Below are 26,179 nucleotides of genomic sequence, written 5' to 3'. Positions count from 1 at the left end.
CCAGGCTGCCTGCCTCATGAGTTTCAGGAGCATCTCCAGACCTTGGTGCAGGTACAGTCTTTGCGTACATGCGTGAAGCGGGCAGGGCAGGGGGAATCTGTTCCTGTTTAATCTTCTTTCTAACCGTGTTACCATGCGGCTTTGGCAAGCCGACCTGCTCCCAGGGCTCAGTTTCCCCCACTCCAGAGCCAAAACGAGCTTTATCAGCGCAGCAAGCTGCTCAGTCTGCCGACAGGCATACATGCTCCCGAAAACAATACACGCTAAGCTCCATGTCCTGCAGCGACATTTCCCTGTGCTTCAGCATCCCCAGAACACAGGAAGGTTTTGACAGCCTCCACCTGCCTCTTTCACGACGTTACTCTGCTCGCAAGGGCAGCCAAGCGTTGAGAAAAACAGCTTCTTCCCTCCCCCCTTTTCCCCTTTTCACATTTTTGTTTTTTTTTTTTTGCGTCTTCCTCAGCGGGTTTCCGGCGGTTCCTTCTCGTGCCACAACAGACAGCTGCGCTCACTGTACCTGCGTGCGCCTCTGACTTTTCCTCCCCAGGACAGCTCGTCTAGAAGATAAGCACAAGCACACGGAAATCCTGCGACACCGGCCTCGGTAGCGGGGATCCCAAAGACATTTTGTTCTTACAGAGGTCCCACCGATGGGCACGTCCATGCCTTTTGCACCCCTCCAAAAATCTGATGTAAAACTTAGGGCGCCTTGCGCTGCCTCCCCCGGCACCGGAGGCTCGGCCGCTGCTCTGTGGTTTCGCTGTGGCCGAGCTCACTTTCATTTTCACGTGGCACATCCGCGTTTCGGCCAGGGAACCCTGCAGCCGAAAGACATTGCACGCACGAGAATCACCCCTCAGCGTGGGATCAGCAGTGCCTTTGTCCTCACAGCCCCGGAGACCCGGGAGAGCAGGGGTGTGAACGCACTGAATGCACTTAGCTGGGTGATGACTGAAGGGAGCAAGAGCTGGGAAGGTGGAGATGGGTCAGGCACGCATCTCCTGCAAGGCAGAGTCCTGTCTTCTTGGGGTGGGATCGCAGGTTGAGAGGGCGTGCTGCAATACAAGTCATATCTAGAGGAAAACACAGGTCAAAATAATATTGGGGCCCAGTGGCTCGGCTGGGGTTACGGAGGGCACCAAAGGAGCCACCTGAGTGCCCAAGACAGCCTTCTGCTCCTTAACACCATCACAAAATTTCCCGAGACTTCCATATTCACCACAAACACACAAATACACATAGAAAGACAAAGCCACGTGCTCTGTTCCCCAAAGCTGGCACTGAGGACAACGTCTCAGGCTTTGCCAGTTCCAGCCCAACCAAAGGAGTATACGCCTGCATTTCTTTTCCTAGTTTAGAAAAGCGAAAAATGTTTCTTGGGCTTTTGTTTCAAAAATCACTACACTGTGACATTTTTCAGCAAAATATTTCAATTAGGGCTTTATTGTTCTTTTTTTTCTTCTTTTCTTTTCTTTTTTTTTTTTTTTTAATAAGACAGATTTAGCATCTGGTTCCATGGACTCAGCAAGGGAGTCAATCAGAATTTATAGGACATTGGCAAGTCCTAGGTGGACCTACCCGGGCACAGAGCAAAGATTTAAGACTTATTTGAGGACGTGGAAGTAAAAAGAACAAAAACAACGCTTCCTTTGGGAGGATTAGCTCTTGTATTCATGGCTCCCAGCTTCACCAGAAATGTCCTCTGTCAGCAACTTCACATAGCAGGGGACCTGGGAGAGGGAGCACGACTGGGAGAGGATGGGGAGGGGAATCCCAGGGACCCGATGACCAGGCTAAGCGAAGCCAGAGGCTGTTTTACAGGAAACAAAAGTCAAAAGAAGAAAAGGAAAAAGGTCAACAACACCTTCCAGTTCAAAACCGTCTGTAAGCCATTGTTCTGCAGATGAAAAAGTCAAGGGAGGCGGTGTCTTTTGGTAGCGAGTATTCCCAGATTTCCTCTTCCTTTTGAGCTTGGCCAGCACATTTGTGTCGAGCCTGGTAACCCCGTGGGGGACTGGCTAATGTTTAGGGCCATGTTACATGGGGGAGAACCATGCTTCCGAAATTAGCCCAGGATACTCTCCAACCACAGCACTCGGAGAGAGGGACTGCTGATGCCTGATACTCAAAATGGATTGCAAAATCTCTCCTCCCAACAGTATGGTATGGGTAAGGACTGCTCCAAATACAGGCAGAAGAGGAAGACTTGTTCCAGCTGGAGCATGGAGCTCCACCTCCACACCCGCTGCTCCCCTTTAGCTCCAGGGAGAAGAAATTCGGCATCAATCCCATCCGGGCCCGGAAAGGAGGACTGGTTCTGCGGGGATGCGCAGCCCATGGCTGGGTTCATGGGGCAGCACACCTTCAGGGAGCTGTGTTAAAGGCCAGCTGCTGGTCTCGCCTTCTGAAATAAAGGTGCCAGTGGTATTGCTCTTCATCCATACCACCATACAGGAGAAGAAACATTTTCCCTGATAGTCTTCATTAAAAGAAACACACACAGAGATAAGCAAACAATTCCTCACACCAAGCACCACCAGCCTGTCTGAGCCTACCAACCAAAAATACCTTCACACCACAGGCAGCCACCAGACCTTGACCTTGAAAACCACGTGGAAGAGGAGCTGGGAGGCAAAGAACATGATCTACCACATCCCCAAGCCCTGCAGCTCCCCGGGTTGCTCCGGCCAGTGCCAGGCTGGGTTTTTGCAGCCACACACGTCTTCAAGCCAGCAGGGACTCGAGGCTTTCTCACCCGACTTCCATGATTCAGAAGCTCGCAATCCTGCGGGATGTGGGTGCTTCCCTCGCGTGGGACATCTGAAAGGCCAAGCCTTGCTCATCCTCAAAATTACATGCGGTGTTTGGGTATCTTTCATGTCGCAGTGCAAATTCCAGTATGAATGCATATGCTGCGCCCCTTTATGGTGTGTTTTAATTTAGGCCTCTGTGATGCAAGACCCTGAAAAGTGCATTTAAAATTGAAAAGGCAACTGGTCCTCAACAGTAAAGGCGCAAATATGATACCACAAAACACTTTCTGAAGGGCGTGCCTTCTTCAAACACACCTTCATTAGAAAGATTAAAATTCAGAAGAGAGACGGTGTATGTCTTACAGCCATTATTAAAAAAAAAAAAAAAAAAAAAAACAAGTAGGGGGGAAGCATTATAAGTAGGGATCTAAGTTTAATTCTTTATCCAAGTTGCATGTTGGCACAAGTGCAAAGGAAAGGGCTCTTGTTTAGGCAGCAAAAAATATTTGTAGGTGAAAACACTTCTTTGGATGGCAAGAAATGTGTTTCATCTATAGAGAGTTATTTTAAAACTTGGAAATCAGGACGTAAAGAATTTTTCCTAGGGTGTAAATGCACACTGGAGCACATTTACTCAGGCCACACCAGGCAGAAGATTACAGCCGTGTACAGTCTGCTGGGGTGGCTCTGCACCAAGGTTTTGTTTTAATCGACGCTGATATAAACCATGGGAAGAGAATGAGCAGTGTGGTATTTAGGTGCGAATCAGTCAGTTTTACTCCAAAATTCTGCTGAGTTTGGAGTAAATCCTGGTATGTCTCAAAAACATGTTAGAATATATTTCTGTCCTTTCTGATAGCGAACTACAGGGGAATGGAGGTTTTGAGGTGATTTTAATACCACTTACAGCCCAACAATTAGGCACATGTAAATGAGCACAGGGACTCGAGCTCCAGCGGATGTTTTCCTGTCCTAGATGACTCCAAGTGCTCCTGAGTCTGACTTCTCCCGCTGACACCTGGGCATCTCCTCGTGTTCTCATTTCTTCTGCTCTTCTTGTCCTTATCAAGGACACTGAAAGATACTAATGGCAATTAGTATATAAGACCATATGAGCTCTATCAAAAGTAGCCGTGTATCATTCATGAGCTGGGTAATTATCTTTTCTCAGAATCTGATGTTCATTAGTGATTAGCCTCTCCCTGATACTTGGAAAATGCTGATGAGAAAGAAAATTCTGTAAGATGGATTTTGAGGGCCAAAATCCGGATTGCCATCTCCCGGCCTTTGATCAGACCACTCGGTTCGCTCAAGTCTTCTAGGAGAGCTTTCACATTTATTACTTTCTTGGAACCAGAATTGTCAAAGAGAAGATCCAAATCTCTTTAGAGCTGAGGAAGAGCCAGTTTATAAGCAACTTTTCAATGTCACAGCTATCCAGAGCACTTTATGTGGCAATAAATTAAATACTGTTGGTGCAGCGATGGTTTTGGTACAAGAAGCAGCCATTATATGCTAGGCAACCTGTACAGGCCATGCGGTCAGTCAGGTTAGTTCTGTCACTCCTTGACGAGCTTTGCACTACATGTCCCAGGAGAGAAGCAGCAGAAAGGGAAAACTAAAGGAAGCGCCCAACCTGTGTGATAGGTACAATGAAGGCAAAACCAATGACATTAACAAAACATATCAGCAGTCACTAAAACGCTTGCTAAGCCCCCTGTTTAAACAAATAAAAGGTGACAAAACGGTTAAAATGCCAGAGAATGCTGCCAAGTTGGGGATGCATAAGAAGCCAGACGTCTGGATGCTGCTGAGCACCTTGGTCTTTGTGCCCCCAGAAGCACGGGGCAATGAAAAACCTTTCTGAAACAGTTTTGCTGAGGTTGACATCCACGTTGAACACGTGCGACCCTGAACACGCACCTGATCCTTGCATACACACACGTGTGTTCCTAATGCCACCAATGGGACTTCTCTGATGTGTGAAATTGTTGGGGCAGGAGTTTGCCATAGCCACTGAAGGTACGTTATGGTAAGTAAAATACAAGGTCTCTGCTGGATGGTCTGATCCTGCTGCCACCGCCTTCGGTGGGGCTGAATCAGGCAGTTACCATCAGAGTCGTGTGCCTCCTCCGGTACAAACCACCCCTCTGGCCATACTTTGCAAAGCTGCAGCCAAACAATTATCACGTGCTAAAAGTACGTGCAGGAGGGGATGAAATTCTCTCTTCCTAAACATAGCTTTCAGCACATCCATTTATGTGTAAATGCTGGGGTTTATAGACTTGAAGAGAAAAACAGAATCAAAGGCAAATGTTTACCTGCCATGGGTCTAGGAGGTCTCCTTGAGAATCCCCGAAACATAAACCAAATACTTCTGAGTATGGAAACAAAGCCCATTTTCCAGAATAGCTTCCATTTGCAGTTTTTCAGCAAACTCTGAATAATTCTCCTGTCACAACAACCCCTAAATTAACCCCCACTCCTCACAGTTTGCAATTTTAGCATGAGAGTATTAACTGCAGAAGGAACAAAAGCAGCCCTTCAGCCGCCACTTCAGTACACCGATGCCTCGGATTGTTTTTCCTTTGCAGGCCCGAAGCTCCCATAACCTGGATTTGCAATTCCAGGCTTCGTTAATCCCGACAGCAAATGCTGCTGGAGATGTGGCTGGCAGTAAGCACATGAAAGACTTGCAACCAGTTCCTGCAAATGGCAGCGCCTGTTAATAACCACACAGAGAGCAGGGCTGCGCGTCCTCCTTCCCTTGTAGACAGAGCTGGGATACATACCGGAGCGTATGTGCCATCCCAAAAGATTTGTGTGGGGTGACTAATGACTTTTCTCTTTAGAAGTGGGCAGGGAAGCATAACATGTTTGTGATTACAAGGACATAAAAGGAGCGTGTGATTATTTTTCATGGGAATTCTTGGGAGCAGCGATGCAAGCGTCTCGGAGGATGGCTGGCCGAGGTATGGCTGGTCCTCTGCAGGACCGCTGACCTCTCCTCCCCGTCTCCTCGGTGTGTCCTGTGGCTTTAGCCCTGTGAGAGCCATCCCACAGCATATTGGGTTAACCATGAACTTTCTGTAGCCTTAGCTCCCCACCTCTAAGTCCTTCCAGTGCTCTCATAAGCCATGTGCTATATTTGCCTAGCTGGAGTTGCTCTGAGGACATTGACACAAGGAAAAATAGCTGCCTGGAGAAGAGGGTGAATTGTTACCCTTTGAAATTAAATATTGTTGAGCATCTGTAAGGGACTGCGTGGGTCAGTGTCACTGAGCAGGGCTCAGTTAAGGAGAAGACATGCAGGGTACATATGGCACTTGATCGACTCATTGGCCCCATGCACCATAAGCCTCTCAATGTGGGACCCAGCCACTAGCTCGCTGTTGTATTTCAAAAGCTTAATTTATCTCTGGAAGCCTTTTCTGATCAATACCTGTGGGGGTACCTGTCACAGCTGGGTAAACCTGCTGCTAGAGCTGCTCAGGCATTTAACCAGGGCCCTCTGAGCAGGGCAGGATGCTTGGTGAGAAAAGCAAGTCAAGCCATGAATACTGGTTTTGCCCTGTGCCAACATAAGTAGACACTGGTCCATCCCGTCACCTGCTGAGGCTGACCAAAGAGCCTCGCAGTGCAGGAGACACAGAAGGGATGGTCTCCCATTAGCTGTGTGACAAAAGGAGAAAGGCGGTTTTGGAGTGAACTTTGGGAATAGGAAGGCGACTTTCTTACAGTCAAGCTCCTGAGGGGTTCAGGCCTAATTCAAATACTCCCCCAGGAGGGGAGAAGAAGGTGTGCACAGCTCCAAGGTCTTTCCCTCATCCATCCATTTTTGTGCTCCCTGAAGACAGATTATTTGGCATCTGTTCATTCGGCTCCCATGAGAACCTGGAAACAGCTGCACCATAAATGCAGGAAGCTCCCAAGGGTGGAAAGGCACCTTGAGGGGAGGGCAGCCCTTCCCTGGTGCCAAAAGTAGCCCAGCTTTAGGACTAGCCCCCTAGGTTACTGGCACATCTGTGACAGCAGTAGAGTTTGTGCATGCTCGTCCTTCGATGCGATGGGACAGGGCGCACGCTGAATTGGGAGGGGCCAGCAGCAAAGCTCTGCTGGGGAGCCCACAGTACTACGTGAAGGCTTTGCACCAGTTCTTCCTCCCAGGCACTCATCCAAAAGATGTGAAAGAAGTTCAAGAAGCAACTGTGCGCCCATCTCTTGTTCAGTCCACACCAGGGACTCAGCTCCAGGAGGACTCCCAACAAATATCAGCCAGAATCACCAGGTCTGAAGGAAACCCTCCTGCCAACACTGCTGTCTCACTGAGCCTGCTGATGCCATTCTGTCACCAGGGTGAAATTTGGGGGGGGTGAAGCTCTGAACTCAAGATCAGAGCATTTTCCTGCTATCTGCACCACAAAGACAATGTGTCATGTGCTTATGAGATTACAATTTGGGTTTGTTATCATCCCCTTATATCAAAAGGAAGTTATGCACACAAAGGAAACACCAAACCATCACGTCAGGAGGGCTATAAATCACTTACTGCTGTATATTAAGAGGACATCAGAGAGCCCAGTAGGTATGAAAGGGTTTTGAAAAGCCCCCTTTTCCTCACAATCACTTGATTTCAATAACCCTTGCTCTTATTTTGGAAGAGGGTGAAAGAGAGCACAGGGTTTAGAGAATACAGCAGTGAATGGAACTAGGGTTGTCCCACATGTCGGACTCATGGTTGACTGAGTTGGTTGATGGCAAGAGTTGATTGATGCCATCCTGGCCATCAGGACATGGCTGTTGTCCTCTGGTGTCCAGAAAGGGCTGAGCTCCTGCTCCCCCTCTTCCTCCAGGTGAAAGCACCAAGCTGCTCCTCAATTCAGTTGTCTCTTTTATTTAACCTGTGAGCGCTGGGTTATTTCTGAGATCTCTGCTCTCCTTCCACATTCTTCCCTTCCAGTCCTTCTCCCCTGGCCGCCAGCATCCCAGAGCTGTACTGAGAGGTGCATCCATGCAGTAGCAAAGAGATGGCATAAGCTTTGTCAAGATAAAGAACATTTTCTGTCCCTAGTAAAACACATCATTTAATTAAATTAAAAAAAAAAAGCCCAGAAAATGGTGGTTTTCTTGTTTTTTGGGTGAAGCAGTCCATTTGGCAGCAAGGGTCCCTTTCTGCTCTCTTGTTCTGGTTTTGGTGTCCTTTTGAAGAACATCCTGGGAAGACTGCAAGGAGCTCTCTAACTCCTCTTCCCCTGGCAGCTACCCGAAATCCTTGCAACAATTCTCTAAACCGCATGCGGAAATCCTACTCCTGCTGAAAAAAGCTTTGTATTTCCTAACTCTGCAACCTACCAAAATGTGTCAGCTCTGAAAGCTTTCAAGCTGACTGCAGACATTGCAGATCGTTTCTGCAGCTCTTATGTTCTGAGCTGTTATAATGGGGGGAAAACATGGATGTTATCATTGCTTTTAAAGTATGATTGTTGCTCAAAAGAATTATTGGGGCGGGGGGTAATTGTCTGGAGGATGGAGTGAATCAGGACTGACAACTTCCACTCCTCACTCATTCAAAGTCACAGAGTGAGTCAGTGGAAAAGCCACTGAAACCAGCACAGTCAACAAGGTACCGATATTCATATTGAGGTTCCTACTTCAGCTGCGTGGAAGACTTCAGCTCTAAGGGACTCTAAGGTTTTAGAGGCAAGAACATGGGAAGGCAACAGGCTACATTGCAAGCCTGCAGTAAACACCATTCTGAACTCTGTCCTGCCAAATTCCAGCGCTTCTCACCTAAAATTAGTGTCAGCTAAAGGTGTAACAGCCCTCAGGGAAGTCTGTTTTCAGTCCAAACAGAAGCAGTGTCCATACACCAGGTTCTCTGCAACAGATAAAATATCACTCTGCACAACGAACTTTCCATTCAAATAAGAAGCGCAAAATATTCATGGCATGCAAATCATTAGCACACAGAAGGTGCTGTCTTGAAGCTCTGCCACCAATGGCTAATTAATTGCAGGTACCATAACGATCCCATCTCGGGGAAAGGCTGTTCAGTGTGTAAGCAGAATCTCTGTATGCAAACAGTGCAATGCACAAGCAGAAATCGCACCTCGGAGAGCCCTTTCATTCAGAAAAATCAGTCCCTTTGGAAGCACTACTCACAAGAACCAGTACTGCAACCTGAATATTCGAAAAAAAAAATCCAATATTTGTCAGTACGAACAGCATATACGTAATAATAAGAGGGTTGTACAGTGAGAGAAATTGTTCCAGGAATAAACAGCTTAGCAGCACCCAAATTAGCATGACAGTGAAAGCAGAGATCAAATGTGAGATCTTGTAAATCCACAGGAAATGACTCAAGAAACTAGATCGAGTAAAACTTCAGCTTCTCTATCTCAGACGCACGGGCTTCTCCCCACCGTGACAAATGTCCACATACACAACGCAAAACACATTAAAATACATTCAGATCAGAAAGCCGAGCTCTCCAGCATTAACAAGACCGCCCATACCCCAGCACTCCTCAGGGGTATATGCATTATGATGGCCTTTTAATTACGTGATTGTACCTTGGTTGTTTTTTCACGTGGCATAACTCTCCCTTTAGTCAGGTTCTGCGGGAGCTAACAGCTGAATGCTGTGCTCCCCACCGACGCTCCAGCTGAACACAGAGATGTTTGGCATGAGAGATATTAAGGAAGTTGGAAGCCTATGCAATCTCAGCATCGTTTAGGGGGGGAAAAAAGGAAAAAAAAAAAAAAAAAAAGGATGGGTGGAAGTGTGCCAAATCATTACATCTGGTCTTCTACGTTCCTGCCATTTCCTTGCCCCCAGCCGCTCCCTCTTGCCCGGACACTTCCTTCCACTGCCAGTGTAGCCCTGCCAAGATGTTTATCATATCATTCTGCACACAGGATCCTTGAATAACTCTCCAAAATAAAGAGGTCTTGGGGGGTATTATTAGCCGGGACCATTTAGCGGATCCAGCAGCATAACTCCCCAAAGGGGGCACGCGTTTGCACAGCCCAGGGGGGGTCACACTGTGCTTGGCAGAGGAACGAACGGGTGGCAAGGGGATGGCGGCTTTGGCACTCAAACGAGCGTGCTACAGGCTGCCGAGGGGAGGGTAGCGGGCTTGCTCTTCACACATCGCACAGCGTTAGGGGCTGAACCTCTAGCAATGAAAACATAATGTTACTTTAACGTTACACCACCATGAAGATGTGGGTTCTGGTACCATATTAAGGGATGTGCTGCGGCTCCTCACAGGTAGCCGCCCATACGGAAGGCCCCAAAGCTTTCATCGGCTCTTGCCTCCGTTGTGGTACTGGCAGTCCACAGACTTTTCTTCCGAGTTTCCACTTCTGTTCTTGAAAAGAGAATTGCCACCGCTTGGAAACTGAAACCCACCAGAGCAGAAACACAATTTCCACCCCAAAAATCTAAAGGCCCCTTCCAGACCTAGACTTGAAGGATCAGTCAGCGAGCGGCTTTCCTCAGGAACTACAGCCCTGCGGGCCTGGATGTGGCAGGACAACTGAAATTGTGGCGGTGTGGACAGAAGCGGGGCAGCTATTTCCCAACGTGTGGCGGGGAAGGGGAGGCGAGGCCGGGTGGGTTTCTCCTCATAAATCAGTTGTAGGGAAGAAAAAGCCTCCTAGGGAGCTCACCCTGCCGTCACCTCAGCACACCCAAGCCCCTGGAGAGATGAAAATCCCTCCCAGGGACCTCATCCCACAGACACCTCAGTGTCTGAGGTGCCTTTCCCCTCACCCTGCGGACCCCTCAGCGCACTGCGGTGCCCGGCAGCAGGGCCAGGCCTGCCACAGCTCCCCCCGGGCACGACGAGGAGCGGACACTTCACAAGCGTGCCCGGGGGGGCCCCGCAGCCGCCGCCACTCCCCGGGGCCGAGCTGAGGAGACCCGCATCGAGCCGAGACCGCGGCACAGGGGTCTCGGAGGGCCGGGCCGGGGCGGGCCGAGCCGCGGCAGGGGAGGCGCCAGCAGCGGCGGCGGCGGCGTCTCCTCCTTCCTCCCACCGCCTCCTTCCCTCCCTCCCTCCCTCCCTCCTCTCCCTGCCCGCCCGGCTCCGGCGCTGCCCTGCCCGCTCCCGGCGGCCGCGGCCGCTCGGCAGCGCCGCCGCTTCCTGCCGGGGCTCCCCCCCGCTTCTCCTCCTCAGCCTCCCCGCCGCTTCCCCGCCGCCCGCGGCGCCCCGCCATGGCGTGAGCGCGGCCATGGGGCTGGCCCGGCGCCGCCGCCTGCCCCCGGGCGCTGCGCCGCTCCCCCGGGCCCGCACCCCGCGCCGCCGCCGCCGCCGCCGCGGCGCCTTCGCCGCCTCTCCTCCTCCTCCTCCTCTTCCTCCTCCTCCTCCTCCCGCAGCCCGCCGCCACCGAGCGCGGCCGTAGCCCCGCGCCCCCCACCCCCCCCCCCCGGCTCGCCGCCTCCCCTCCCGCGCCGTCGGGCCGCGGCCTCCCCCGCCATGTGAAGCGCAGGAAGATGCGGAGGCGCTGCCCGGCCGCCCGCGGCGAGGGATGAGCCGAGACGGGGAGAAGATGACCGAGGACGCCTACCCAGACGAGTGAGCGGGGACGGGGGGGCGGGCGGGGGGGGGGGTGTCGCGGTGCTTTTTTATTTATTTTTCCTTTTTTTCCTTTTTTTTTCCCCTTATTTTTTCTTTATTTTTTCTTTATTTTTCCTTTTTTTCCCCCCCTTATTTTTCCCTATTTTTTCCCTTATTTTTTCCCTTATTTTTTTTCTTATTTATTCCTTTTTTTATTATTTTTTATACTGGGGGGGGTCCTTTGTTGACCCGGTGCTGGGAACCGGCTCCCCCCCGCCCACTCCAGTCCCCGTCCCCCCCCCCGGGCTCGGACACACGGACACGCGCTCGTGCGCGCGCGCGCGCACATCCGCCATTTCGCGCTCCCCCCCGGGCCGCCCTCATTTGCATACCGCCCTCTTCATTCATAAAAATAATAAAAAGAAATTAAAAATAAATAAATAAATAAACCGGCGGCCACCCCAAAAAGACGGGGGGAGGTGCCGACGAGCCCCGAGGGGGTAGAAAGGGGGTGGGGTGGGGGGTGTAAATGGGGACCCCCCCTTAACCTACAGCCCCCCCCCCCTCGCCTTGGAGGTGGGTGCAGGGGGCAGCCGGGTCTGCAGGGTGGGGGCAGCCCCCCCCTCGGGGCTCGTTGGGGCTTCCTTTTTTTTTTTTTTTTTTTTTTTTTGGGTGGTGGGGGGAAAAGGGGGGGGGCACGGAGCCCCGCCCCCGTCCGCCGTTTTGTGAATAGGAGGCGGCCGTCACATGACGGCGCATTCATAAATCCGGTAACCGGCGGCCGCTGCCTGCACCGTGCACCCCCAAAATCCTCCCCCCTCCATCCTCCCCCCCTCCAGCCCCCCTTCCTACACCCTCCCCACCGCGAATCAGGATTTGGGGACCCCCCTCAATACGTGAGCACTCCCAGCTCTCCCCACTATTAAATCCCCCCCAATGCGCCGTCCCCGAGCCTCCAAAATGACTGACACCACCCCCCCCTTCCAGCCTTTAAAAAAAATAAAACCTAACAAAAATTTGCTGCCGAATTACAGGGCCGGCTCCTCGCAGCTATTCCTCCTCGCCAGAACATCGTTCCTGGCTATCTCTTTCTGGTTTTGACAGTCAGAAAAATGAGTCACCGCACGCAGGACTGGTTTGGTGCCAAGCGCCATAGGATGTGCCGCGCGCGGTGAAAGGACTTCTCGCAGGGCTCGTAAAGCACCGTAAAAAAATTGTGCAACTTCGGCTCCGTTTTAGGGTAAAACTTTAATTGCCGGCGTGCGCTGCACTTATACCTTAACAACACCGAGATTATTTTGATGTGATTTGCCGTAGAAATGTTAGTGGCGAGGGAAATGGCTTCTGACTGCAACGCGTGTGTTAAGAGGAATTGTATTTTGGCACTTCTCAATGAAGAGGCTATAAATACAAGTTTATATGTAGCTTCTGAAATTGTGGTTATTTTGAAGTCAGCACGGTTCTTCCAGAAAAAGTTGGGTTTCTCTCGCAGATTGCCATGACCTAGCAGGCTGGAAAAACGTGGTGGACTCGCTTCCGATAAAACCCCTCCAGTCCTCGGTTTGCTTCTCAGTTTCATTTCTCAAATCGGACAGCAGAGAGAGGTGGGTCCGTGTATGCGGGCTGGAGAGCGTGAAAGCAGACCCAGTTCCGTGTGGTGGACCAGAGCTGGTGCTTGCTGCGTGTGGGCATCGATGCACGATGCTCGTGAGCCTCCATCTCGGGGGAGGATGCTGCCCCAGCCGCGTTTTTTGCACAGGCCTTGGTGCAGAGGTGAGTGTCGGTGCGGAACAGTGGAGCAACGAGTGCTCAGCTTTATTTAATTGTAGGCTGCAGTTCGTATTAGAAAAAATCCTCCTCGCACGTGCCGCCTCGTTAGTTTCATGTCCTTTCTATGTGTGCCGGGAGGGAGGATCTCATATGGTGTTTCTCCTGCCTGCTTTGCTGCAGAAGCCGAGCAGGAGACGGGGGGCGATGGGCAGCTGGTGCCAAGCCCCCTTCCTGGTACCAATTTCCTTGGCAGACAGCAGGGCGAACGGAGCACTGTGGCCAGTCCACGTCCCGAGCAGCTTTTAGGATTGCTGCTGCTGCCACTGTGGAAGCGCCGGGCTCGTCCCGGCACAACCCGGGCCGTAATGTTGCGGGACACGGTTCGGTGTTTTAGGTACGCCACGCTCTCCTTCGTAAGCCCTTCCCCTCCGGTCTTGCATTGATTGATAGCGCTGCTGAAGCGAGTGACTCATATGTTGTTTTTCGTTTCGGCGGTGGGTGAAGTGATTTTTTTTTCAATATATATGGCGTTAACAGAAATAAGGACGGGCTCTCCTGATAAGTTTTCTCTAGCTGTCAGAACAATGGTAGTATAGCGTGCTATTTGCCCTAGATATCTGGCTTTAATTTGCATAGCTATTCTCATTTCACTGGGTGCACTGTGAGCAAATGTTAACAGCCAGATTGCAAAAAAAGGACCACTGTCAGGATGCACTTTAAAATAAGTAAATTATGTTTTTTTCCCCCTTTCGTTGGCTTTTTTTTTTTTCTTGAGAATGTCACTATAATATTTTGAGTTTTGAAACGTTTCGCAAAACCAGGGAGGAAAAATAGGGCTTAGGATGCCGGAGACTCATGGGTTCCTTAATGACTGCACCATTTCCGATCGATACTTAGAGGTCGATTTGTCATTGCGAGGAGGGCGCCTCTTTCTGCTTCCCGGGCTTCATTTCTGCTTCCCTCCCTGCCTCCGTGCTCCTCTCCGTTTTTGGGGCCGGGAGGGGCGATGATGAACAGGCAGCATTAAAGCCACAGGGCCGGGAGGTGGTGGGAGAGCCCGGGGCGGGCAGCCAGTGGCCCCCAGGCAGGTCACCGCTGTATTTCTGGTTACAAGTAGGAGTATTCAGCCGAATCGGAAGGCATAAAATGATTCAGTTACGCCCGAAGGCGGCCGGCGCATCATTACGATGCAGGGTTCCAAGAAAGTCACAGGAAGTAATTAAATGGAAAAGGTCAGAGAACGAGGAAGTGGCGGTCCCGAACGCCGCGTTTCGGGATGGAGCCGGGGAGCCCTGCGCCAGCCCAGCCGGCTCCCCCAGCCCCGACCCGCACCGCGGGGCCGTCCCAGCTTGGTTTCTTCGCCCGCGCCAGCCCCGGTGCCGCGGGCTGGAAGCGTGCCTGCACGGCTCCTGCGATGCCCCGCGGGCTTCTCGCTGTGCCGGGTTAACCTGGGGCGTTGCGGGTGTGTTATAAGGCAGGGCGGGCAAAACCCAGTGTTGGGTCGTGGCAGTGCTTCGGGGCGATGCGTTTTTCCCCTTCCAGGCACAACTCACGCTGATTTGTCCTTGTGCTGGTCCCCCAATCCCACCTCCTCCCATTGCCGAGCAGCATCGCTGTCACTTGCTCCGAACACTGAACCCATCACTGTAGCAGTTTGCCCTTTACACTGAAATTTTTTTTTTTCTTTTCCATTTTCAACACACTTTTGCCCAATACTGGTGATTTTTCTGTAGCTGTCATAAGCCATTCATTCAGCTAACATTTTTTTCTTGCGAGCTTGAGCCAGGGAGGAAGGCATGGGACATACTATGTGTCATGACATTATTGCTCACAAATAGGACAGGAAATGAAGGGTTGCCAAAATATAACTGTTTATTTCTTGGCCTGAAAACATGACTGTTTAAAATACTACATGTAAGTAGCTGCTTTGTTCAGTTACTTGGAGAACTTGCTGTTTATAAGGGAATAATAGCTCTGTCGGATGGAAAAAGGGAAAAATAAAAAAAGGAGCTACACTTTCTGCTTCTGTCTTGGAAACAACTTGAAAAGCATCTATAGATAGAGGGATTTCTGCGAGGGTGTTTGCTCGGTCAACATGGAGAGAGACCTGTGGGAAGAGGATTGCATACAAGCAAGAGGGAAGGAGCTGGACTTGAACTTCTCTGTGGACTTGGCGCTCTAGCCCAAACCCTCAGAAAACCCCAGTCCTGTTTTTGACAAAGAGGAGCTGAAGGAACTCGCTTTTGGGCCAGCAAGTGGGTTTTTCTACCAGGAGCACCGAGGGCTAGTGATGGACGGTGCCTGCCCGTGGCATGGATGCGGCCGGGAGCTGCTTCGACCTGTTTTTGCAGCGCTTTCTAATCTTGATCTGGCGCACCCTCTAGCGTGGGTTAAAAGGTAGGCTTTATCTGCCCATTTAATTAAATCCCGAGGCTGCAAACAAAAGTACGTCGTGCAGGGGAGGCTCTTTCTTAACGTGGACTCGCTTCTCTGGTAGCTGGATTGAAACCACAAAATTGTTTCCTTGAGGCCACCAAACCGCAGGGAGATGATGATAATTGTCGTTCTTCTTCTGGACAGGGTGGAAAACAGGAGCTTGGGAACGAAAGGCAACGTGACTGCTGGGTTCAGCCCCCCGTCACTTTATTGCACGTTCTGGCATGCTTGAGAGATTGGAAAATTCAATTTCCTTCCCTCCAGCAGAACAAGAATAAATGATCCTCTGGAGATATTAAACCTGGGAGGGACGCACTCGGCAAACTCCGAGTATCGTTACGGTTCTGTAAAGGGTGTGGGCAGCCTTTACAAATGCCATTGCATATGGATTCAGCCTGTTGGATGGTTCTGCAGAAGTCAAGGTCTTGTGGCTCATTGGCAAAGGTGCACCGTGTGCTTTTCTCGCTGCCAAGGCGAACTTTGGCCATGGGAATTGCTCCCTTCACCAAATCCATTGAAAAATACGCATTATTTTCTTTTCCCACCCTTTCATAGCAGCATAAGGTAATTCTTCTCACAAGAGACTCACAGGAATGCAGAGGGGACAGAGATGAGTAAAACTAAAAGCTCTGTTCCAGAGCAGAGCTCTGGATGCTCTGTTTGCTAAGCGAAGCGTTTGATTTCTGGAGGACTTATGCTTCTGAAGCAGTGTGGAAATTAAAAATAAAATAAAAGTGGTGGGGTGGTTTGTGGCGTGAGGGTACAACCACCTTGTTTCTGCCCATGTACAGTTGTAAGAGGATTTCTGATGTGTCAGATGTCGAAGGAAGGACCACAAAAGTGGTGCTGGTGGGGGGGTTCTGGTGAGCCCCGTGTCCCGCGTGGTGGTCGGGATAGTGTCACGGGGGGGATGAGCCTCGGTGGTCCCTGTTTCTGCAAGCTGCAGACTGCAGGTGAGAAGCTGCTGTCCTGTACATCCCTGCACCAGTAAGGGAGGTCTTCTCCAAGCTGGCCAGCGAGCAGAGCGGTGCAACATCTCCAGTGCCTCATGGCACTGACCCTTTCTCCCACCCTGGCCACAGGGAAGCTCTGCTGGCGGTTTCTAATGCTCCTTGTTTTGGTTTCCATCTGTTTTCTGCCAAGTTTTTGTGAGTTTTCTTTTCCTTGCTTACCTTTCCCCAACCCACATCCACCCCCCTGTTTCCTGGTCATCTTCCTTTCCATCGTTTCTTTTTCTGGTGCTCGGTCAGTTGTGACAAGCTGGCTCCCCGGGGCTGTGCCTGCCAGCTCCTCTCCGCGTCCTCTGGCCCAAAGCTTTCTCTCCGTTTGCATTTCGATGCCCCCCCTTCACGCCTCGCCCTCTGGTTTGGTTTTGTATCAGCTTTTTGGCACGGAGGTTGCGGTTTGGGTTGGGTTGGCATGTGTGGGTATGCGTGCGCAGTTTCTACAGCTTTGTTTCCTTGTGCAGCTGTGCCGTGGTGTCGTGCTCGTTTTTGGGTTTTTATGGCATCAGCACGACCGTCGGTGTTGGTGCTGCGAGTGTCCCATCGGCGCTCCTTGCCTCTCCTTTCCTGAAGCCAAACGAACGAGCAGCTGAAGCGAAACACCAGCTGCCTCGCACAACAGAAGTAGGTGCTTCACCTTAAAAGCAAGCTGTGTTTTATCAAAAACAGTATTACAAAGTGTGCTTTCAGGGCCTGAAAGATGCGTGTGCCAACAGCCAGCAGGTTCTACCTGTTGCAGGAGGTTTAAGGGAGATTTATCCCAAATTATTATTTTTGTCTCCGGTCTCCTTGTTCTTAGGCTCTTTGAATAACTTTCTTCTTTGACTTTCTTTGCTTGCAACTCACACTTCAAGGACTGTTTTAGTTTTATTTTTTTCCCCCCTTTGTTCTCGACTCCTACGTGTGCTGTAATCAGAGGAGAGATCTTGAGTCTGTCAGCTGAGCCCGATAGCTGATGGCTATTCCATCGAGGAAGGAAATTTCTTCTTGCTGGCGAGCACGGGGAGGAGGGGTTACATGGCTCCGTAGCCAAACTCTTTGATTTCCCCGTCATCTGTGATGTTTCCAGAAGCGGGCCGCGGAGCCGCTCACCTTCGCAAAGCCTGGCGAGGAGCAACGCGACGATTGCCATGGTGCTGGAGCCTGGTCCCTGCTGGGTGGCACTTGCCAGGTGAGGAACTGCAGAACCAGGTGGGATGCAAGCTGAAAATAGCATCCTGAGCAAAAGACCTGAACGATCCAACAGATTGGTTCATGCGTGGGTATTAAACGGCCTTCCACGAGTCACGATAAGACTTGCTACCTGTGTACATCTCTCTAGGAACAAAGCTGTGTCTCTTGCTGAGAACAACTGCTTTTTCCCTGTTTTTAACAAGGAAGGTGAGTAGGTCACTCTCATCCCTCTGCTGCTGACCTGTGGGAGGCTTGCATCAGTACTGAGTTGTGTTGTAAAACGTGGTGTCTTTTGATCTGGCTCATGGGGAAGGAAGGGACATGGTGCAAGTGCTTCTCTGCTTACAGGGACCTGTGTAGCCATGTGAGGACACGAGTGTGGTGTGCACATGCACGCGCATCCTGAGGAAACCTGAAATGCTTAGATCTTAATTGTGGTTTACGTTTGTCCTGCGTGGCTAGTCGCATGACTTCTTTTTTCACTAGTTAAAAATGGGGTTGAAGGCTGGGCAGCTTCTCCCCCTTCCACACATTAAAATATTTAGCATTGCTTACCTGTTTGGCAAGTAGTTAGGGACAAGATTAGTTCCCTTTGCAATTGTTGAAATGCAGTGGAGGTGTCTTGGCAGCAGTCGGGGTTTCAGGGTGCTGCAAGAAATCACAGAGCTTCTTCCCTGCGCGCTGGAACCTGGTGCTGCACCACAGCAAGCCCGTGACCTGCGGAAAGACTGAATGTATGGAAGGATGCAGGGGCAATGAGCACATCTCCACAATCTTTTTAATTATTAGAAAGCTAGCTGGTGGTTAGTTTTTTTTTTTTCTTCATTTTCCGCGAGTCAAAGGGACGCAGTCAGGAGTTACTGGAAGACCTGGGCAGAGCTGAGGAGTAAACTCGGCCCCTGCTGCAGGGCTTCTGCGTCTGGCATTGCAAGTTATTTACAAACAGTCTGGTTCTTCAAAATTACACAGAGATCTGAGAGTTATCAGCCGGGCTCATTCAAAGCACACTCAGAGTTTATTTCAGCTGTTTAACTTCCTTTCTGCTAGCAGAATCCCAGGATAGCTGAGGTGGGAAGGGACCTCTGGGGGACATCTGGTCCAGGCCCCTGCTCAAGCAGGGCCACCCAGAGCTGCTGGCCCAGGACCACATCCTGTCAGGTTTTGGAGATCTCCAAAGAGACCCCACAGCCTCACTGGGCATCACTGAGCAACCGTGCCTGAAGGCAGGAGTGGAGGCAATGCCCCATTGGCACAACGTGACTCAGAAGAAAAGCTATTGCTCGGGCTGGGAGTGCAGGGTTTTAGGCCCGGGGGAGCCAAAACCCACTGCTCCCAAATCCCAGGAGAAGCTCCAACCAGCTAGGTATGGAAAAATGCTGTGGCCTTACAAAGCATGCCAAATTTTCCCTGGCGGGGAGATGAGCACTGAATAGCCAGGGTCCAGCATCAGCCTTAGGCCGCAGCACAAATCCCTGTGTTTTGGAGCTGGATAGGCTCGGTGTTTTTACAATGCATGTATAAATTGAGTAAAACCCGCCGATACTTCATAGTGATGCATTCTTGTGCTTTGCTCTTTTTTTTTTTTTCTTAATACCGGAGAAATTACAGCAAAAACTTTATCGCTCGAGATTTATGGTGCTGCCAACATATTTCATCCTTGACTGAAACTTGGCATGGGAGGTGTTGAGCTGGTTGCAGCCAGGCCTTTCTTTACGTCTTGTTGCTGGATGTATGCAGCTTGGTGGCTGTGGAGATAGAAAGGTTAGCGAGCTGTGGGGAGATCTGAAAAATAGCGATTGCGATGTTTACCTTGCCTGAATGACCCGCAGCTTTCAGAAAAGCATTTGGCATTTGGTTGTTGAACTAGGAGGAAAACTTAGTGCCGAACTTGCTTTCCGTGCTTAAAAACACAAATGAAAGGCTGCAGGATAATTAAACCACTAGAGCTGCTTAAGAGAAGTTCCGTGTTTTTTTTTCTTTTCCCGCAAGTGTTTAGTGTTTGGGGATTGCCATACTGCATAAGAGTCCAAATGTTAAATGGCTGGAAGCTTATTAAGGAGCGCTGAAGATGAGCTGTTTTTGCTTGTTGCCTGAAGACAGCAAAGCGTGGAGTTAATTTGATTTAAAAGTATTATTAATGAAGAGGGGGGAGAAAGGGGTCTAGCTGCATTTTTAAGGAGTGCTTAAAAAGAACAAGTATTATATACCACAACTTGAAGATTTTTCCAGGAAAAACACATCAATGAGAGCTGTTGTTTCTCCTTCTCTCAGTGACTCGGAGCTCGGACCCGCTGAACTTGGGGGGGGTGCTGGTGAAAGCCCCCCAGGTTGTGCCCTTCTGGGGCCCTCCGGGTAAATTTGGGAGAGACCCGGCCCGGCTCCGGGAGGAGCGAGTGGCCTCGCGAGCGGCGGCAGGAAGTTCTAGAAATACCCTTTGTAAACACCGCATCCTGCAGGAAGAGCGCTCGAGCCCAAATAAACCATTTTCCCCCCCGTCTGTCTACGTACGCACAAACTCCACCAGTTTGAAAAGATCTTATCGGCCCGGCAATGTGCCTTTTTACGGTAGTTCCCAAAACAAGTTAGGTGATAAATACCGGCGAAATACCAGCGGTTTTCTCCATGCTCTTAATCGCCTCTGTCCATGCTTTTACCAAATAGTCTGCATCTCCCTCGCCCTTCGCCATAAAACTTCCCAGGTCAGCAGGCTCATCCATCTCGATAAGTGACCGTTTTTGGTTAAAATCCTTCCAAACACAGAAGCTTGGTGCAGAAGTGAGCGGGAGGTGGGCGATTTCCTCTGCTCGACTTGGCGTGTGCGTACGGGGGGGTGTTCCCCCACCTAAAAGCTATGCTTGTGCATGTGTGGTACGTGTAGAAGTGATTGCCAGGCGGAAGATGAAGGGGAGGCAGGGCAGAAAGAGGCTTTTTTTGATGTCTGATGTCTTTTTTGTTGGTCCTGGGACTGCCCTGGCATGATGCTGGGCTAGGCGATGCTATAATGCCTGCAGTTGCAGTATGGTGAAGGTTTTACTGAACTTCTCTCCTATGTTTGCACCTTAAAAAATACTCTTGCTTCTCTTCTGATTTTGTTGGTAGGACCGAGAAATGCTTGAGTACCCAGAGGCCGAGATGTGGCTGGGGTCTCCCAGTTTTTGGGTCGGTGCTTGAGTGCGGAGCATCAAAACCACAGCCCATGAATTAAGAAGGTTATGGCTTTAAAAGTCAGCTGCCACTCACTTGTTTGGTTTGGTTCTGCATGCAAGTCTTTAAAGAAGGTCCTCAAAATAACATTTCCAGAGAGTGCAGAAAAGCCCCATTTCCACCCCAAGCCCCTATAAGCAATGAAAAAGACTGTTCCCCAAAGTTAGCAGCTGTGTGGATTGTTTCAGAAATGCTGTATGAGCAGCACAAAGATCTATAAATAGAAACATAAAAAGCCCTGGATTTGACATTTTGTCTAGTAGAAATTATTTGTAGTGGCTCGAATTGCTGGTAGTGTTGGTGTGTCCCCCCCTCCTTCCCTCCGCTGTATCTCTAAGGAAGTGTGGGCTACCTTTATCGGAGTATTGGTGGAATAGCTTCCCCAACCTTTCATAAGGTCGGATAAAAAAACAAACACTCCTCCTCATGGGAAGGAAGGGATGGGGAAAGAAGGGTGTTTTGTGTACACTTTCCCATTCATATTTTAAAAAGAAAATATATAAACTTCTGGAGTCAGGGCCGCCTTGCTCGTGGAATTGTAGGAGTTGAGAATGAGAGCCTTAATTGCTTTCTCAGTGCTGACTTAAAAAAAAAAAAAAAAAAAAGAAAAAAACAAAGCCAAAGCGGAAAAGCAATGAGCAGGAGAGCACTTGCTGCTCTGCTTCTGCCTTGGTTAGACAAAATGTACTTCAAGGTCTCTGGTGACTTAAGTGATATAATGGCTGGCTGCTGATCGTGGATGTACCTAGGGTGTGCGTGTTGGTTGGGGCTACGATGACGCAGTCAATTTTGTGTCCTTTGTTCCCGCACTTAAATTGTGGGAGTTCAGTAAAACACAACTTCACTGCAAATTTCTTATTAAGAAAAAACAGTTAATTATTACTAGACTGTTTCCCTCTTTTGCTTCCTCTCTGCTGCAAGAATAGAAGGAATAACTTTTCGCTAGACCATTTGCAAAGTTGTGATTCTACCATTTCAGAAATACTTGACTGCAAGACAAATAGCTAAATCTGTACATGTTTTTAGAAGGATTAATGTTGCTTTGGTTTACATGCTCGGGTTATGAATGGTTGAGGTGGGACTAGAAACAAGTGTCCCCAGTCAGACCTTCTCCAGATGATCTTGTGTCACCCGTGGGGAGCGCTGGCTACCTGCTCATGCTGTCGGTATTTAAAGCAGCCAGTTTTTTTTGTCCAGCTGTCCTAACCTTGGGCATGCAGCAGGCCATCTTCCACGGTTCCCTCCTTTGTATGAGAAGGGAAACGCCTAAAACCCGGTAATGCCCAAGTGTCCCGTAGAATCGGCGACAAACAAACACAATTTAATGGCTGTAGTTCAGGATAGCTGCCTCCTCTCTGGAGAGCACTTTTGCAGCTGCAGCAACTGCTTTTACTCTGTACACAAAGAGAAAAGCATCGGCATCATCCTTGGGTTCGGTGTGTTTTGTCTCTGGTGGGATGCTGAAGTCATTTCCTTGCGTGCGTGCCACCGGGCAGATCCGTGTGGCTGCTCTAGAGCAGCTCGTGTCCGGCCTGCAGGACTGCTCTGACAGGCTTTCGGAGGTGAGCAAGGCTTCCATCTGGTGCTTCTGGCTCCTCTTGACTCGAGAAACCTATTTCCAGAGAAACCAGAGCATGCTCAAAGGATGCCCTACTCTGGCAGGTGACAACGTAAGGCATGCACAGCCTTATTGCAATACAGCATATTGGGACTCAGTAGAGTACAGGAGCGTCTTGAAACACCATTAGGTGTTTCCTGGAGTTGTTCCTTGGCCAAATGCACCACCCTTTCTCTTGACATGCACTCATGCTATGGAAGCTGAGAGCTCTGCATCTGCAGAGAAGCAACCCCTGCCCTGTAAGCAAGGGTGGAAGGACCTGGCTGCTTCAGCGAGGGGGTTGTGGAGCTGCTGTCTCTGATCTGTCATCTATGGAACAGTTGGAAATAATATCTAACATACGGTGCGTGTCTCAATTAAAGCCAAAAAGACTCATTTAATGGACTTGTAGGGGTCTAGCTGAATAGTGCTGCTGGTGCTTGCAGGGAACGTGTCTGTGCCTGGAAGAGGTTATGTCTTCAGATGATTAACGTCAGCTGCCCTTCAGCTATGTGCTCTGAACCAAGCATCAAAGAGAGATCCTTCATGTCCTCTCTCATCTTTTCATGAAAGTGACAGGCCAAGTATTAGGATGCCTTAAAAAAACTATTTGGTATATAGCTACCAGCGTTGCTTTTTAGTACAATTAGTACTGGATTGTTCTGCAGTGTATATGGAAAAAAAAAATCTCTGTGTGTAACGGGGGCGCTAGGGAGAGAAGGGAAGGGGGGGATGGCAGAGAAATCTGTTGACTTAATTGGTGATGGGTCAGCAGAAAAAATACTAATGTACTGATTGATTCCAGTTCGTGCTTTTACAAACTGCTGTGATGCGAACCTAGACCAGCTGGGTCACCCTTTGCTTTAAGGGCCATGGGAAGGTGGTGACTGTATTTTCTTGGAGCGGTGGAAGTGAATCTTCTTTGTGTCTGCAGACGGGATTTTCCGGTGTCAGATGGTGTGCGTCCTTCACTCCTAGTTCAGAGGCATGTTTCTTGCCAGGTGCAGAGTACCTGGCTTTATTCCTCCCCGTTAAGCCAAGCAGTGTGTTATTTTCTGGCTTCTGGCAGCATGGGTACCCAGCAGGACAGCAGGGATGTGCTGTTGACTTCAACCCCAAACCTAGCTCAGGTGTGTATGCCGCAGGCTCACCCTTGTCCCTTGTGCAGCTGACGTCCCCCATGTGCACGATGCCCATGCAGCTTCATTCAGGTGGCTCCACAGGTACAGTGACAGCAGTTTTGTGTGCTTGCTCCTCAGCGCTGAGTTTTCGTGGTGTTTGCAGAGGAAACCCTATTCTGCTTTCTTTTGCGAAGCGTGGTGGGGAGCATGAAGTCCTGCTGAGCCCCTGCTCGGGTAAGGGGGATGCATTGGGTTTAGCTAGCTGTCCCATTGAAAGAGGCTTTCTTCAAGTAATAATCAACTGTTCTTCCAAGCTGTTGTTTTCATGGGTGGAAGAAATAAGTTACCTCCTTTCTTGCATTTCTGGGTGTGGTTTTGTTGGTAAGAGCCTTCTGCTGCTCCCTGAACTTCAGAGTAAAACTGGCTCCTCAGGATGGAAGAGGGAAACTCCGTGAGAGCACTTTCCAGCTCCGGTGTTGAAATGCACAGTATAAAAGTGCACTTGTACGCTTTGTTATGCGAAGTAACTGTGCTGTACGCAGCCTTAAGCAAATAGCCAGGGAGAGGTGACTGAGGCATGAAGGATGGCTGGGACTGGCGAGGAAAGGCACGCAGCATAGAGCCCACGGTGCAAAGCAAACAATGAAGTGAACAATGACACATTTTAAAAACCTCACATTGTGTTAGAGAAGACTGTCTGGTGCCAAAAGCTGTGCTTGAGGTCTCTTGCAACAAGTACAGAAAATGCAGAGAGACGTATTATTAGGGAGAATACTGCTCTTCCCGCCTCACCTCTGGGAGGAGTTTGGGGTTGGGTGTTATCCTTGTTCTACTGCTGAGTGAGATCCTCAGCAAACTCCCTGCTGAGGTTTGTGAGGGTTTATGCTGGGTTTATGCGTTGGCTTGCATGGCTGTCTTCTGAAAGAAAGTGTATTCATCAAAGAGAACAACCGATAAGAAAGAGATTTTCTTAATCCATAGGCACGTTTTCATCCTACATCATGGGTTTTGAGACGCTTGAAAATGATACCCCATTATCAGTGGGAAAAAAAAAAGTAGATTTGACATTTAACTTCAAATTCTGGACAGAAAATACATCCAGAAGTTTAAAAGCCTTTTCTGGAGGAAGTATCATACAAGCTTCAGGAGAGTCCTTCCTGTGGATTGCAGCTCACTAGGTTGGTGCGATGGCAGAAAGCCATGTAGGGTTTTCCTTGCATGGAGCCAACGGGCATGCAAGGAACTTGAAGGCTGAATTTGGAGGGGTTGTGCATTCACAGTTTCTGCATGCTCTTGCCATTTTATATTTAACTTCTACTGACAACTGTAGACCTCAAATTTGGGGAAGGAAATACCGAAAGGCTAAAATCCAGTCTTTGTATATTCATTTTATTTTGGAACGTCTTGAATACAGGAACTTTCCTGCAGGAATGTGGCTTTGTCATTCATGATCTAATTGAAATGCTAAATATACTAACCTCTTTTGTGCTTAAGGAAAATATTTGCTGCTATATGTGGTAACTTCCCATTGCAGGTTAGCCTTGATTTTGTCAGCGTGGCTTGTTGCAAAGGTCAGAAGGCGGTTACTGTCTTCCGTCCCGGCAAACATGGAAAAAGTCCCTCAGAGGCTGGTCTTTGTGGCTGTTTGTACAAAAGCACACACCAGCCTGGCACAAGGTTGTGATAGCTCAAAGATGGGGTTTGTGATGAGCTCCCTCGCTGTGTCGGTGCCTGATTTTTTGCATGTTGCTGCACTAGCACGGATGCCTGGTAACTGATGCACGCAGGCTCCAAACTGGTCCTTACCGGACCGACGTTGCATGGTCTTGATTTTCTTGATTCATTTCTCTTTTGCGAGGCAAGTGGTGAAATGAAATAGTTTGTTTCGCAGTGGGTACGGAAGACGTGCGTCGTTAGAACTGGGGTGGATTTGGTAGTTTTAAGCGTTGTTGCGTGGTGCAGCAGTTTTGCATTACGTCTCTATGGCTCTAGCTCTGATTTTGTGAATGTTTTTTGCCATTAAGCACTCCTCTGCATTATGGATCATGCATTAATTAATCCGCCCATGTCATGTGTCAGGACTGGATTGTGGCAGAGTGGATTTTTATTTTTTTCTTAGTTAGGCAATGTGCTGAACGCATTCCTCCTCTTGGCTGAAATTAAACCTTCTCCCCACCCCGAACAGCTCTCCCACCCATGGACTTCTACCACGCAAGGCATGAGAGATATGCAGAGCGCACCGTAGGTTGGCATGGTGTTTCAATTAACTATTAAGTGCTGTAGCCTGGTATACATCCTAATTAAGCTTGAAGAGCCTGCTTGCCCCCAGGCGGATAGGAAGCCTGCCCTAACAAGCACTGGGACACCAACCCCCAAATTACTCTGCATTAAAGGAAAAGCTTAATTTTAGCCTCATAAATCTAAACAGACGTAGCACCTTCTGCAGCTGATGGATGCAGGTCATTGCTTTGCCAGCTGTTAGCAGATGGAGTTAATAAAACCCCGATAGTGCTGCTATTGGAAATCACATAGGCACCAGCAGGCTGAGAAGAGCTGTG

The 26,179-nt window shown here is 49.6% G+C and overlaps 1 protein-coding gene and 1 long non-coding RNA gene across 2 annotated transcripts in view; one reads left to right on the top strand and one right to left on the bottom strand.

The window, feature by feature from the left end:
• Positions 1-5,589: 5,589 nt before the first annotated feature.
• LOC121068135 lies at positions 5,590-10,120 on the bottom strand. The gene is made up of 3 exons (XR_005818645.1): positions 9,994-10,120; positions 8,544-8,631; positions 5,590-7,749 (listed from the first exon to the last, which is right to left on the bottom strand). It is a non-coding gene; the product is annotated as an uncharacterized LOC121068135 (long non-coding RNA).
• An 896-nt stretch (positions 10,121-11,016) lies between these two features.
• The window catches only part of SPRED2 (sprouty related EVH1 domain containing 2), a 60,650-nt gene continuing 45,487 nt past the window's right edge, over positions 11,017-26,179 (top strand). Inside the window, exon 1 of the mRNA XM_040553159.1 lies at positions 11,017-11,334. Within this exon, the coding sequence (XP_040409093.1) occupies positions 11,288-11,334 (47 nt within the window). The 5' untranslated portion in view covers positions 11,017-11,287. The remainder of the gene's footprint in view (positions 11,335-26,179) is intronic.

Source organism: Cygnus olor, chromosome 3, assembly GCF_009769625.2.
Source record: "Cygnus olor isolate bCygOlo1 chromosome 3, bCygOlo1.pri.v2, whole genome shotgun sequence".
In the NCBI taxonomy this organism is placed as follows: Eukaryota; Metazoa; Chordata; class Aves; order Anseriformes; family Anatidae; genus Cygnus; species Cygnus olor.
Note: the sequence above shows the minus strand (reverse complement) of the source record. Positions and strands in the feature narration are given on the sequence as shown.